Below are 13,324 nucleotides of genomic sequence, written 5' to 3'. Positions count from 1 at the left end.
GAGCTGATGTTTATCCTGTGGATCCACTGGACAGCATATCCCAGTGACATCATCATCTCCCACAATTCCCACGAGACTCTTCTTTCTATGTGAAATAAACTCTACATCAAGGGAGATAGACCTTAAACAATAGGGATTTTTCCCATGTTCCTGACATCATCTTTAGGAAATGAGACTGACGCGTCTGTCTTTTCTCTCTACATGGAGGAAAGTCTATTGAAAAGCCAAGAGAAGGATTAATTTTACTTACAAAACTGCTCCTTCTAAACCCAAAGAAGAGCCTGATGATGTCATATGATCTGGACGGGTTGTACTCAGTCGGAGTGCCTAGCGGCAGCACTTTTTCTCCGGATGAAAATGATGTTTTTCCGTCATAAGTCTTAGTCTGTCTGGAGTCGTAAACACACTGTGTGTTGTAGCATGCGGCTTGGGCTCAACATCCACAGCATCTTAATTACACAACCAATTCGCTGCCATTTAAAGATCTGCTTTTCTCTTTTTTTGTCATCTTTACTTATGCTATTACCCAAAAGATGCCCAAGAGATCCTGCTGTCTCCCACACATGCACCTAGTAAGTTTTTGCATATAATGTCTGTAACCTTTCCAGTGCTTATCTTTCTCTCCAGCATTAAGGTCGTATTTATTCACACATCCCGCCATAATGAAGCCTTTATTTAAGGATGCTCAAGTCCAAATTAGCCTGGTTCAGTGACTCCTCAGGGCCATTGGTCCCCAAAGACGCAGTGACCTTTGGAGAGGGCCAGACTGCTGCTTTGTGGCCCAACACCTTCACACACACGTCTACCCTTGAGCCCCTGGCAGTAAACAGTGAATGGTAAATGTCAGCGCTCTGGCCATTGAATTATACAGTTTATTTAAATAAGTTTAAGAGCAGATCAGATCGGCCCACAATCTCCACCGACAGCTTGCCTCCATCCACACGTAAGCCTTCGTCAATCTGGGAATTTTCTCTTTGATTAGCAGGATTATATTGTCCTCCCTCTGATGGCGTGTCCTGTCCTGTTTTGTTTTTAGTTGCAAAACATGACTTTTATTTGACAGACAAAAGTTTTTAAATATTAATGCTTAGGCAGTTTGTTTAAAAATATTTTTTTCCAATGAAAAAAATAAATAAAATAAAAGTGCTTACAAAATAAGGTATTCATTCTTTTAATTAATCTTTCTTTCTTAATGATATCCGGACAATTGTATCACCCTCACTTTATTTGACTCCAAAAATTTGACCCCAAAAATATCTAACTGAATTTTAATATAGAAATGAAAACATACTCATCAGAGAAAATATTTATTCAAGTCATTGTATGCATGATTTGTATTTTTTGATGTATTTCAGAATAAATTAATAGGTAAAAGGTGACAACAAATTATGCATGTCATTCACCAGTGAAATTGAACTCATTTGATTACAATTTCTTTTATCTTGCGATTGCTCTGTTACTGTCTCTCTTTTCCTCTTCCTCACAGCATCATACATGAGGGTCACACTAACACGTTTGGCAGGACTACAGAAAGGGATCCCGCTTGACGTTCCACGTGGATAAATTAGTTTATTTCTTGTCGGAGTTACACATTCTTTCCATATCTTTTACAACTGCGCGGCTCGTGGAAGAAAACGGGAAAGACTTAAAAAAGCCTGATGCACATTTTAAGAGCAGCATCAAAAATGAATAAATCATCAAGATGGAGTGAGGGCTAGTTTTTCCACAGACAGCGCTGAAGGAAACACTCTTCCCCCCACCTGCCGGCTCCCGAACGAGCGAGAGCTAGAACTGAGGTCTCTGGCAGACTGACAGTTGCAGCCTCTCCTGCTCTCTAGCCCGGCGTTTCTTTGATGCATTTGCCTTGATTTTCACGTTCCTCTGACTTCCCCTCCGTGCCTGTGTCATGCTCTGTTGCCGGCGTGCCGTCCTGGAGCCATGCCCATCCCAGAGATGGCTTTGAGCACGGTGAAGTCTCTGTACTGGGAGGTGTTCCCCTCCATGGCCACGCAGCGGGTGTACTGCACACCCGTGCTCTGGGCCGGGCGCCTCTATGTGCTGGGGGGCTGCAGCGAGAACGGCCTCCCTTTGGACTCCGCCGAGGTGCTGGATCTGGAGAGCCAGCGGTGGTGCGAGCTGCCCCCTCTCCCCACCGCTCGGGCCGGGGCATCCGCCGTGGCCGTCGGAGACCAGCTGATGGTCATGGGAGGCATGGATGTGCAGCAGAGCCCACTGGCCTCCGTGGAAGTATATCATCCTGATGAGGGCAAGTGGGAGAGGAAGACGGGACTGGGGCAGGCCTCCATGGGCATCACCACGCTGGAGAAAGGTAAGAAGTGTTTGCTCCTCATTTTGACCAATTCCTTGAAAAGATTCCCAAAAAAAGAACCGCATTGGATGCTGGTTTACGAGACTGCACTGGTTGATCCACCTCAATAGATAAACTGTACTAGTCAACTTGCATCACAAGGCAAGTTTATTCTTATTACAGTTCAAAAAAAGTTTTTCCAATTAAAAGAAAGTCTAAAAATCCCTAAAACTTGAAATAAAATCGTGTAAGATTTTAAGACTTGTTTTCAGAGGTTGTCCCCTTAATTATGCTTATTTTCCTTACCCAGTTGTGAAATTAGTCATGTTTGAACCTTACTAAAAATGGTAAGTTTATGCCAAACTTGACAATGGGTAAGAAAAATAAGCATAATTACATGCATATTCTCTGAAAACAAGTCATAATATTTTATGCCGTTTTAAATCTATGGTCTATGACAATAAGAGTATCCAGGAAAAAAAGAAAAGTATTTGTTTCCTAAAAAAGTTGCCACAAACATTTTTCAAGAAAAAAAACATTTGTACAATTATCAGAATTGTTTAATTCATTAATATGATTAGCTTTCGGTATGCTTTCATACATCACACCACATGCCATTTTACAGTCTGGATTAAAATGCCTCATAAAAAGTCAAAATATGTAATATTTTAAGAGAATAATTGTCAAACTGAATTCTATTATAGAAATTAAAAAGCTATTAATCATAGAAAATATTTATTCAATTTTATGTATGCATGAATTGCATTTTAATGTATTTTAGATTTTTTACAAAAATAGCATCATGTGATTGACCAAGCAATTTGATCTAATTTTAAGGATGTTTTTTTCTATGGGAAAACAAGACAATAATATTTCTTACCCACATCACTGTGTATGTACAAGTGTTCTGCTGTTGTAGTTTCTCAGACTAAATTGTTATTGTTTGGTTCAGAAACCTCAGTGAGCAGCAGTGCGTGGAAGGGGAAAACAAAGTTTGGTTCCTTCCTTCGTCTTTCTGCTGCTTCCCGTCAGAGCATGGTTATCTGTATAATCTCAAATTCTGTTATCTTTGGTACAATCAATGCAGTTGTAATAAATGTCTCATAACCGGCGCCTCTGGAGTGCTCCGGATATACCAGCTCCAATTGAAGGAATCAGTAATGCCATATTGTGACACAAAGACTTACACTGCAGAGAAAAGTCTCTCTCACAGATTCTCCCTCCTCTTCAGCTTATGTAGGTGTGTGTTCAGGTGACAGTTTATCCAGTCTGAGACCCCGAGGAAGAGGGTTTATTCACAAGGATTCGCTTCTGCTAAGACGTATTCCACCAGCTGAGCCGCATTCAGTGGGTCCAATTTTAAAACTATCAGCTAGACCTATTTGGATTCATGTACAGGAGAGAGATCTTGTCTAAAACATGTGGTTCTCTAACCAATACTTCTGTCAAGTCCACAGAATTAGAAATGATCTGTCTTCTCATTTACTTAGAGCAGCTGAGCATTTCAAATTAGCTTGTGAGGTGTGGGCTAGACGTTTGACTTTAAAAAATAATATTGAGACATATTAAATAGGTCATATCATAAATATGTTAATTTAATTTTTTTCTAGCTCTGCTTATAATGTTGGTCAAGGTTCCTTGCACCAAAAAGTAGCAATTTACTTTTTTTTAATGAGCATTTTCTATTCTCTTTTTGACACTTTTTTTTACTTCCACTGTCTGGTGTTTTTTCACAATTAATAATAATAAATAATTATTAGTATTATTAGGCATCACATTGTTGTTATTAGTATTAATAATAAATATTAATAATTATTCACCTAAAGATGAAAATTTACTAATCCTTCTGTTGTTCCAAACCTATATTACATTATTTCCTTTGTGGAACACAAATAGTCTTCTGAAGTCATATGTTACATTTTTATGAGGAACAGACCACAATTGCATGTTTTTAATTTTTAATTTTTAAGAACTAGGTAAGGCCAGATTTGTTAACAGGTAATTGAAACGATCCAAGAACGAGTAAAAGTTCAGAAGACTTTGTCATTTTATCCTCATTCACTTCCATTTTAAAAGGGGTGGCTACATTTTGTGTTCACTAGAAGAAATTAAGTCATACGATTTTGGAATGACATGACATTATTTACATAATAATTACAAGATGTTGCTACTGTACTTTGAGACTTGTTACTGTACCTTTAAGAGGTATAAATGACCTCTGCTTTGATTGACTAACATCTTTGCATGTAAAAGAGTAACACTGCTTAGACGAGGTAGGTTTGCTGTCATATACAATGGTTATGAATTTGTAGCCTCTTTTGTGTGTGAAAGAACATGAGCACACCAGGGAAAGAGCTGCAGGATTGTGTGTTTATCTATGTGCATTAGTGCGTTTATAATTATGTCTCTGTTGTTCAGTTTTCTTAAAGTAGTGTTCCCTTTCTAGGCACACAAATCATACAAGAATACAAATACCAGCATGATCCATGTCTTGCCTTATTAAAACAAGTGCATGCTAATTGCCATATGCCACCACCATGTGGACTGATAATTGAACTTATATTCTAAAGATCTTATTATAAAACTTTCTGGAATACTTGTTTCTTATTGGTCAAATATTTTTATATAACGATGGCTAAGCTGTGCATTTGATCTTTGTCAATGGCAACCAACCTCATACACATCTCTCCATTGTCTTTCTTCTCGCATTATAAAACATTTTTAGATAATTTAGGTACATTTGTTTATTTATTTACTTAGTGGGCATTTAATAAATATCGTGATTTATTCACAATTTCAGTCTGTTTTTGTCGCAAAATAAATCTCAATAGGGTGATCAGGACCTCAACAAATTAAAGGGGTTTTGTATCATACTGAAGAGGTTTATTTTGTTCTTTAGGTGATCCTGACATAACTTTTCTCTCTTTTTCAATTGACAATTTATCCCATCACCCTTTACTATCAGTGTATCATCGTATCGTGTTGTAAAAAGCATTAAGGTCCTGAAACAGGCCGTTTGAAGCCATAATTCAGTTTTAGGCTTTGGTATCAAAGACCTGTTTTCACCTCTCTCTTTCTGTCAGCGGAGCTTGTTCTCTTTGATATCCTTCACGTCATCTTAGAAACAAATTGCTTTGAGGTTCCAATCTGTATTTGTATGGCTTTGAAATCCCATTTTCCTTTGCACCCCTTTGCCTTATTGGAAACATTCTGTATCCGAACATCAATCCGAGCCTGAGCCAAACCATCTGGATCTTGTAAATAACATATCCCATACTGTATTTGATCTCAATGTTTAGGAAGAAAATAGAAAAAGCTGATGCTGTTTGTGATAATGACAATAATAGAGAATTAAGCTGGAGAAGTGCAGCTGTGGCCAGTCAAAACCACAGTGGTCTTGTCTCATATTTGTTCTGGTTTGCGGCTGTTGTCTAGTGAGAAGGTTGAGTGTGTGCTGTGGTGTTGAGGACGTGTCAGAAGCATGCTGACCTCTCACTAAGAGCATTTGGAGCGGATGGCTATTTAGGCAGGCAAGGTCTTTTGGATTTCAGACTAGCACTCTGAAGACAATGTGACTGTCAGCTAGGGTTTCCAACCATACTATATAATACAGAATCATCCTTTTAACCCCAAAGTGGGATGTATTTTGCTTCTGAAATACTAGGAACACTTTGGCATGTGTCAATTTAGTTGTCAGTGTTATAAATTTCAGAATAGGATTGCAAAAACAAATTGCAAACGATGAATGTGAAACAGACAGGTTTTCTGCAAGTTGTGTATAAAAGCCGTAACACATGCTATTATGCATAATTGCATATATTTTATTTTATTACATAAAAAATATTAATATTTTGAAATATTATTACAATTTAAAATTAATGTTTTTTTTTAAATGCAAGTTATTTCTGTGATGGCAAAGCTGAATTTTCAGCATCAGTCTTCAGTGTCACATGATCCTTCAGAAATCATTCTATGCTGATTTTCTGCTCAAGAAACATTTCTGATTATTATCAGTGTTGAAAACAGCTGTGCTGCTTAATATTTTTGGTGAGATTCTATGAAGAATGGAAAGTTCAAAAGAACCTTTATTTGTGAACTTCTTGTGCATTGGTGCACATTTTTCACTGGATTTCTTGCTGTAATAATTAAAAATGGTTGAATTCAAAGTAGGGCTGCATTATAATGTTTAAACTGATAATCACAAATATTATAATATCAATAATATCATGATTTTTAATCTCAATTATTCTTATCTGAAATAAATAAATATATAAATGGTTGGCAGATTGAGAAGATTAAGTAAAACACTGTGCACAAAATGTATCATTTTAAGAGAAAAAAATTACTCCTGACGGGTGCAACCCCACGGAGGAAGGAATCGTTATCACAATTAAAATACGTTTAATCGTGCAGCCCTAGACAAAGTGCTTAAGTTAAGTGGTTTTTATTTATTACATTTTTATTGATTTAATAGTTTAGTTTTATGAATGTGGGCATAGTTGAGCCGAGCTTGTCAGTTACTGGACAAATTACAGTCAAAGACAGATTAACATAACAAATTTTTGACTGCAAAGCAGAATTCTCTAGCGTTATAATTCGCCTAGGCTAAATTGATATGTGATTATTGGCCATAACTTTACTTTTACTTAATCTGTGTCAGCCTGAATTTTACTATTGCATTCATTAAAAACAGTAATACCAGCAGATAATTATTTATAGTTCCATTTCGTAGTCACTACGAGTTCCGTCGTGACGACGAATGGGGTTTCGCTTAGAAAGCCTATCGACTTCAAATATTACAAAATGAGCCAATGGCAAAGAAATGCCATGGGTCTGCGGAATTTGCATGGCGCAACTCCACCCCACCTCATGGGTATAAAAGGAGGATGCCACCAACATGCAGATATGTTTTCGCTTCGGAGCCAAGAGTATCTCTTCACTCCAAAGCCATTTCTGACTTCACTTTACGAGACGAGCGACTCTCCGGTGTTGGTGTGACGGCGATCTCCAGCGAGTTCACACTGCCTGCTGATCTGTGCAGTATCTGCCAGTGAGTGTGTTTCTCCCTGCTCGCTTCAACATCCGCAGAGTTTTTTTTTCTCTCACAAAAGAGCTTGCACACGACACGTCTTTTTAAAGATGCCTCGCCCATGCACTTCTGGTTGCGGTCGACTCATTTCCGACTCTGATGGGTACATTCTCTGCTCTGCATGTTTGGGCATTGATCACGCTAGAGCAGCATTTGTGGATGACTCATGTTCTCTCTGGAACATGACCATCGCGTCATTACGGTCGAGACTCAATGATCTCGTTAGAGAGAGAGTCCCCTCATCCACACCCCGATCTACACCCCTCCACGAGAGGTGGTACTTCGGCTGGTGGCCAGGGTGACCTAAGGGTGATGGTGTGGAACAAAACGCCGCCGATTCATCCTTGGCCCACGTCCCCATCTTCACTGACGCAACCCGTGAGCGATCACGGGACGCCCGCAGGCCCGTCTTCGGACCCCCGCGGGTTTCCTTTGATGTTCTAGAATCGGATCTGATGTCCATCGCAGCATCACAGGGCGGGCAAGAATCTTCAGGAATTGAAGATTCGGCAGTGCTGCCACCTTCGGGTGCACATGCGGCATTTGTCGAGTCGGATCCTGAGATAACGGCCATGCTTTCCCTGGCCGCTGCGAGCATCGGATTAGAGTGGAACCCTCCACAATGTCCTGAGCGCTCGCTGCTGGATGATTGGTTTTTGGGTGCGGCCGCTGACACCCGTCGGCGTCCAACCCCAATACCTTTCTTCCCGGATGTGCATGAGGAGATCTCGAAATCCTGGAAGACCCCAATGTCTTCCCTCGATCCCTAGTTGATCTCCTCCGCCTTTCCTCCCCTCGACGGGGCTGCTGCCCATGGGTACACTGGGGTTCCCCCGGTTGAACGCTCTGTTACGATGCTACTGTGTCCTTAGAGTGCTTCTTCTCGGTGCGACCCTAAGCACCCGTCCGAAGCCTGTAGTTTTACGTCTACGCTTGTGGTGAAATCCTATAGAGCCACAGAACAGGCAGCCACCTCACTGCATGCAATGGCCATTCTGCTGGTCTACCAGGCCCAGATGCTCAGGGACATGCACGAGGGCAGGACTGACCCAGGGCTCTTTGATGAGCTGTGCGCCGGCACTGACTTTGCTCTCTGAGCGACGAAAGTGATCGCACACTCCCTGGGTCAGGTGATGTCCACCAATGTGGTCTAGGATTGACACCTATGGCTGAACCTGGCCGATGAGCAGGATGCCGAGCCGAGGGCGTCCTCCCACGGCTCCCACCCCTCCCGTTCACCCGTGCTGGCAGGGGTGAGCCACAGCCCTCTCTAGCCCTGCTCCCCGCTAAACGCCGGGCTAAGCGGCGCTCCTGAGACGGGCTGCTCAGAGATGGGACTCAGTTCTTTCCAGAAGGTGGTAGCAGAGCCACTCCTTCCCCCGGTGGTGGGCCGGGGGAGAATCCCTTTATTCTCAGAAAGAACTGACTCGCCCGTGTCTGAGCACACATTACCCTTTTCCACCAAAAAAGAACGGGTTCGGAACTGGTGCTGGTTCAAAGTTGGTTCGGAGTTGGTTCAACTTGCGAACCTCCTCAGAACCTGTTTGTTTTTCCACTTCTAGAGCGCCCAGCGAACGACGTCGTTACGTCACTGTGTACGTCGCTTTACGTCTCAGCTAGAAACGCTTGCAAGTACAACATTACTTTGGGATTATCTCTAACTCGTGAACCAAGAAGGCTTTAAAAACAATTGAAATATGTAAGTCTTTTAATCTTTTCCTTTGATATGTAATCTTTTCTGATTAGTTATGTACACCTGTCTTGTCTTTTTTTTCTCTCCGTTTATTTGTTCTATTTTGTGACTGTTTTCTTCTTTGCTTACATAATGTTTTCAATAAAAAAAATTAAAAAAAAGCTAGAAACGCTTGCGCCAACTTCAAGCATAACAATTACAATGGCGGACTACATCGTGTTTCTGCAAATGTTTCTCCTGGCTTTGGGGTCAGAAAAGATGTTTAGGACACATCTAAACCCGCCCCCAGCCCCCGACGTAAGCATGACGTGGTAACAGAACGGTTCTCTGGTTCTAGTCCAGCAAAGAGTTGGTGCCGCTTTGGAACCAGTTTTCCTGGCCGAGAACCGGTTCTTTGGCTGTCGAAACACAAAGAACTGGTTCGCGCGCTGGCACCGGCTCCGAACCGGCTCTCAAAACGCTTTGGTGGAAAAGGGGTAACAGAGTTCTCGGATGACAGTGTGTGCCGCCCCCGGGCCGCACCACTCTCATCCTCCTCTGTCGCAAGACCCCTGGCAGAGCAGGCCCCCGCGGAACGCTAGTTCTTCCCTGGACTCCTCTGTCAGGTTGCAGTTAATGACCGTGCCCCCACACCGGGCTGCTATGCCGTCCACCACCGAGGGGACGTCTGTGGTTCGCATGACCCCGCTGGCACCGTTGTTGGGAGCCTGGCTAGAGCTTCCCAACCTGTCCCGCATGAACCATCAGGCTTGGCTATGCGATTCAGTTTGCACGGTCTCCTCCCCGCTTCAGGGGAGTCTGCTCCACTATGGTCGGTGGCAATGCCCCAATCCTGAGAGCGGAGGTTGCTACCCTACTGGCGATCGAGGCTATAGGAGGAGGCAGATCCAGCCTTGGCACTGCTCTGTCCAGTACACGCCCTTCCCGCCTATGTAGACAGAACGCAGTGTTTCAGGACCTTAGACCAGCTCTTTGTCTGTTATGGTGGGAAGCTGAAGGGAAAGGCTCTCTGCAAGCAAAGGTTGTCTCACTGGATAGTGGACGCCATTGCTTTGGCATACCAGCAGCAATATCGACCATGCCCCCTTGGTGTGACAGCCTACTCCACCCGGAGTGTGGCTTCCTCTTGGGCTCTAGCACATGGCGCCTAGCTAACAGACATCTGCAGAGCTGCAGGCTGGGCGACACCCAACACATTCGCCAGATTCTACAATCTCCGAGTGAAGCCTGTGTCCTCTCGTGTACTCGGTTCAACCAGCCAGTACTAGGACCCGCTCAGGTGTCTTCGCTTGCTCGCCATTCCACTCCACGGACTGGATACGTGCAATATTTCCTCAGGTGAGCTTCTCCGACAAGCCCTGAGTTCTTCCAGCAATGCTGACGTCGACGCCAGTGTCTATTGCCTGTGCGTTGGCTGGAACCCCGTTCGTTGTCACGACGGAACTCATAGTGACTACGAAAGGGAACGTCTCGGTTACGTATGTAACCCTCATTCCCTGAGTAGGGAACGGAGACGTTCCGTCTTCCTTTAACTTAGATGTTTCTTATCTATCCTCTATAATTAAATTTTTTAAATATTAAAACAGATGCAGTAAATTCATGTCAGTTAGGCAAAATCTGGGTCTCAAATGCATTTTAGGATTATTTCAGTAAAACGGTGACAGATCTTTTTTTTGTAATTGCATACACTGTCACTCTGTAGCATTTTTTTATAGTGTTGTCAGTTGTACCTGGCAACTAACACTTTACATTCATCTCAAAAAGCATACGTATGTTGTATATATATAAAGTTGTCTTAAAAAGAAACTGCCCATTATTTTCTTCTGCTTAAGTTTGCAATCCTCCAAACAGCACACCTATGGGCCACTGGACTCTCTCCTTCTTTGACTACTGCTTATCTGTATCTCCCACTCTACCATCCCTCTCACTTCCCTGCCATCATTTGATCAAGAGAGCATTCTTGTTGCTAGGCAACAGGTGTGTAAATCTGTGTGTGAGTGTGTTTGCATTTGTGTGTGTGTGTTTGACCCAGAGTCATTTTTAGAACGGAACAGACTGAGTTGCAATGCCAATCCATGATTCACTCACTGCTGTGATACTCTCCTCTTTCCCTCTTCACAAGAGAGGCAAAAAGAAGTGCTTATTGCCCTTCTGCCCCCATAATACCCACAGTGCCCTTTGTGTTCATCAGATACATCATAGTGAGGAAATCTCCCAATTCACTTGCTCTGATAGTCCATCTGGTTTACCCAAACAGGAGCCCCCCCCCCCCCCCCCCCCCCCCCCCACCTCTCCCGCCATGTTCTCTACTAGACACATTGGAGTACATCTCTGTAGTTTTTACACTTACTTTCTTTAAAAATAAGTACTTATGTTTAAGGAGAGTTTGTCAATCTGTATACAGAAGCATCTTAAAAGAAGTTTTTGGGTTGTACAGTATCCCCTGGAGATGATTTTAAATATGTCTCTGCTGAAATCCTGGTGGAACCATTTGGTCCACTTTTTCTAGTATGTGATTCAGGCTAAGTGAGCTTTTCCTTTGTGAACTATGCAGAAACGCAGTGAAAGTTCTGCTTCTTCAAACGATAGCTGTACTGTACATGTAAAAATCGAGGTCAGCTCTAACAATGTTCCACATTATTGAGCACAAAAAACTTTGTGATGAAATCTTGTGCCATAATTGTGTTAATGCTAAACAAAGGCATGTGGACAAGAAAATGCTGAACATTTGCTTAAAGTGTTGGGGAAGCTGTAGCTTGACAAGCTACAAGCTATTTATGGTTTCAACAAATTAAACTACAGATAAATTATGAATAAAAATTATACTTATGTCTGTTATTTAAAGCAATGCTGAGCTGTTTGCATTTGTACTATGTTTTGAGTGTATACTTAAATGAGCATTTGCATTTTTAATGACATTCGAGACTCTTCCATATTGATTGACACATATAATTGGTTAATTATACACTAGTCTGGTTAAAACACTAGAAAAATGGATGGATGACTGAATGGATGTTCTTTCTCTGAATCTGATGTTTCTGTTTGTTTAGATGCAACAGTTGATGTGTCTGTGAAAAAAAAAAGCTTTTTAGTTTTGTATCACTTTTCTGCCCCCCCCCTGTTTTTCATAAACAAGCTGCAGTGTTTTTGTTCCTATTTACAGAGCAGTAATGTGGTTTTTGAATGATATTAGGTGAAGGCAAGATGTGCAGTTCATCTGATTTGGCCTTGTTAGCGCATGTCTTAATGCAACCCATGTTGCGTGTAGGTGTGCAAGCTGCTGATAGAATGTTACTTAGGCTAGCATGTGTTTGTCATTTGGTTATCACTACAGCTGTGAAGATGATGTCGTGTTTGTGTGTGCATGTGTTTGTGTGATCTCATTATATAAATTTGTCTGGGGAGTGAGCTGAGATGCAGATCACTATGGTAACACATCCATATCTGCCTTGGGTAGGGACGAAACAGCTGTGCCAACAAACACATTTTAAACTCAAATTCTCGAAAAATGAAAGTTTCACTTACTAATGCTTTCATTATTATATGTGGTAACTTGCGACACAGATGGTGCTCAAAGACACAATGTTGCTATTGCACGCACACCGATATCCTGACAGCAAGCCTTCATTACGTGCACACATACATGCAATCTGAAATAAAAGATGCTGAAACCATTAGTCCCTTCCTCTCTGCTATTGTGCAAAGGCTGTTTGATGTTGCTTTGCGACCTCTGTGTGTAGCACACGTTTGATCGCTATGTGGTGCGCGGGACACTTACTTCTGAGGAAGCGTGAAGAACGGGGAAGAATACATAACTGCTAATTTCCATCGTCTCTCTCAGTCCCATCTCTCTTTCTTTCTGACACCTGTGTTGAGGTGCTTATTTGATGCTCATCTAATTGAGGTGATCTAAATACATCCTCAATCACTGTAGAGCTCATTAGTCTTCTCTCTGTGTGTGTGTGTGTGTGTGTGTGTGTGATTCTGTTGATTCTCTCCTTTGTATAGGATACTCTCCTTAATAGTATTACAATTTTAAATAAATGCTGTTCTTTTTAACTTTTTATTTATCAAAGAATCCTGAAAAAAAGTATTACACGTTTTAAAGAAATATCAAGCAGCACTTGCCTATTATTTTATCTAGTTATGGTAATTTATTAATACTATTAAATTTTAACAGGCTGTTTTAACAGTTTTAAAAAAAATAGTGTTTACTTTCTAGGTGTCTCTTAAA

At 41.7% G+C, this 13,324-nt stretch overlaps 1 protein-coding gene across 1 annotated transcript in view; it reads left to right on the top strand.

The window, feature by feature from the left end:
- Positions 1-13,324, top strand: part of klhdc8b (kelch domain containing 8B) — a 202,792-nt gene that overhangs the window by 20,625 nt on the left and 168,843 nt on the right. The window contains exons 2-3 of the mRNA XM_077214402.1: positions 1-572; positions 1,487-2,329. The exon at positions 1-572 is cut by the window's left edge and continues 13 nt beyond it. Of these exons, the coding sequence (XP_077070517.1) occupies positions 1,939-2,329 (391 nt within the window). The 5' untranslated portion in view covers positions 1-572; positions 1,487-1,938. The remainder of the gene's footprint in view (positions 573-1,486; positions 2,330-13,324) is intronic.

This window comes from Siphateles boraxobius, unplaced genomic scaffold, assembly GCF_051911475.1.
Source record: "Siphateles boraxobius isolate OS27281-9 unplaced genomic scaffold, OSU_SipBor_1 68, whole genome shotgun sequence".
Lineage (NCBI taxonomy): Eukaryota > Metazoa > Chordata > Actinopteri > Cypriniformes > Leuciscidae > Siphateles > Siphateles boraxobius.
This window is presented reverse-complemented; position numbering and strand designations above follow the sequence as displayed.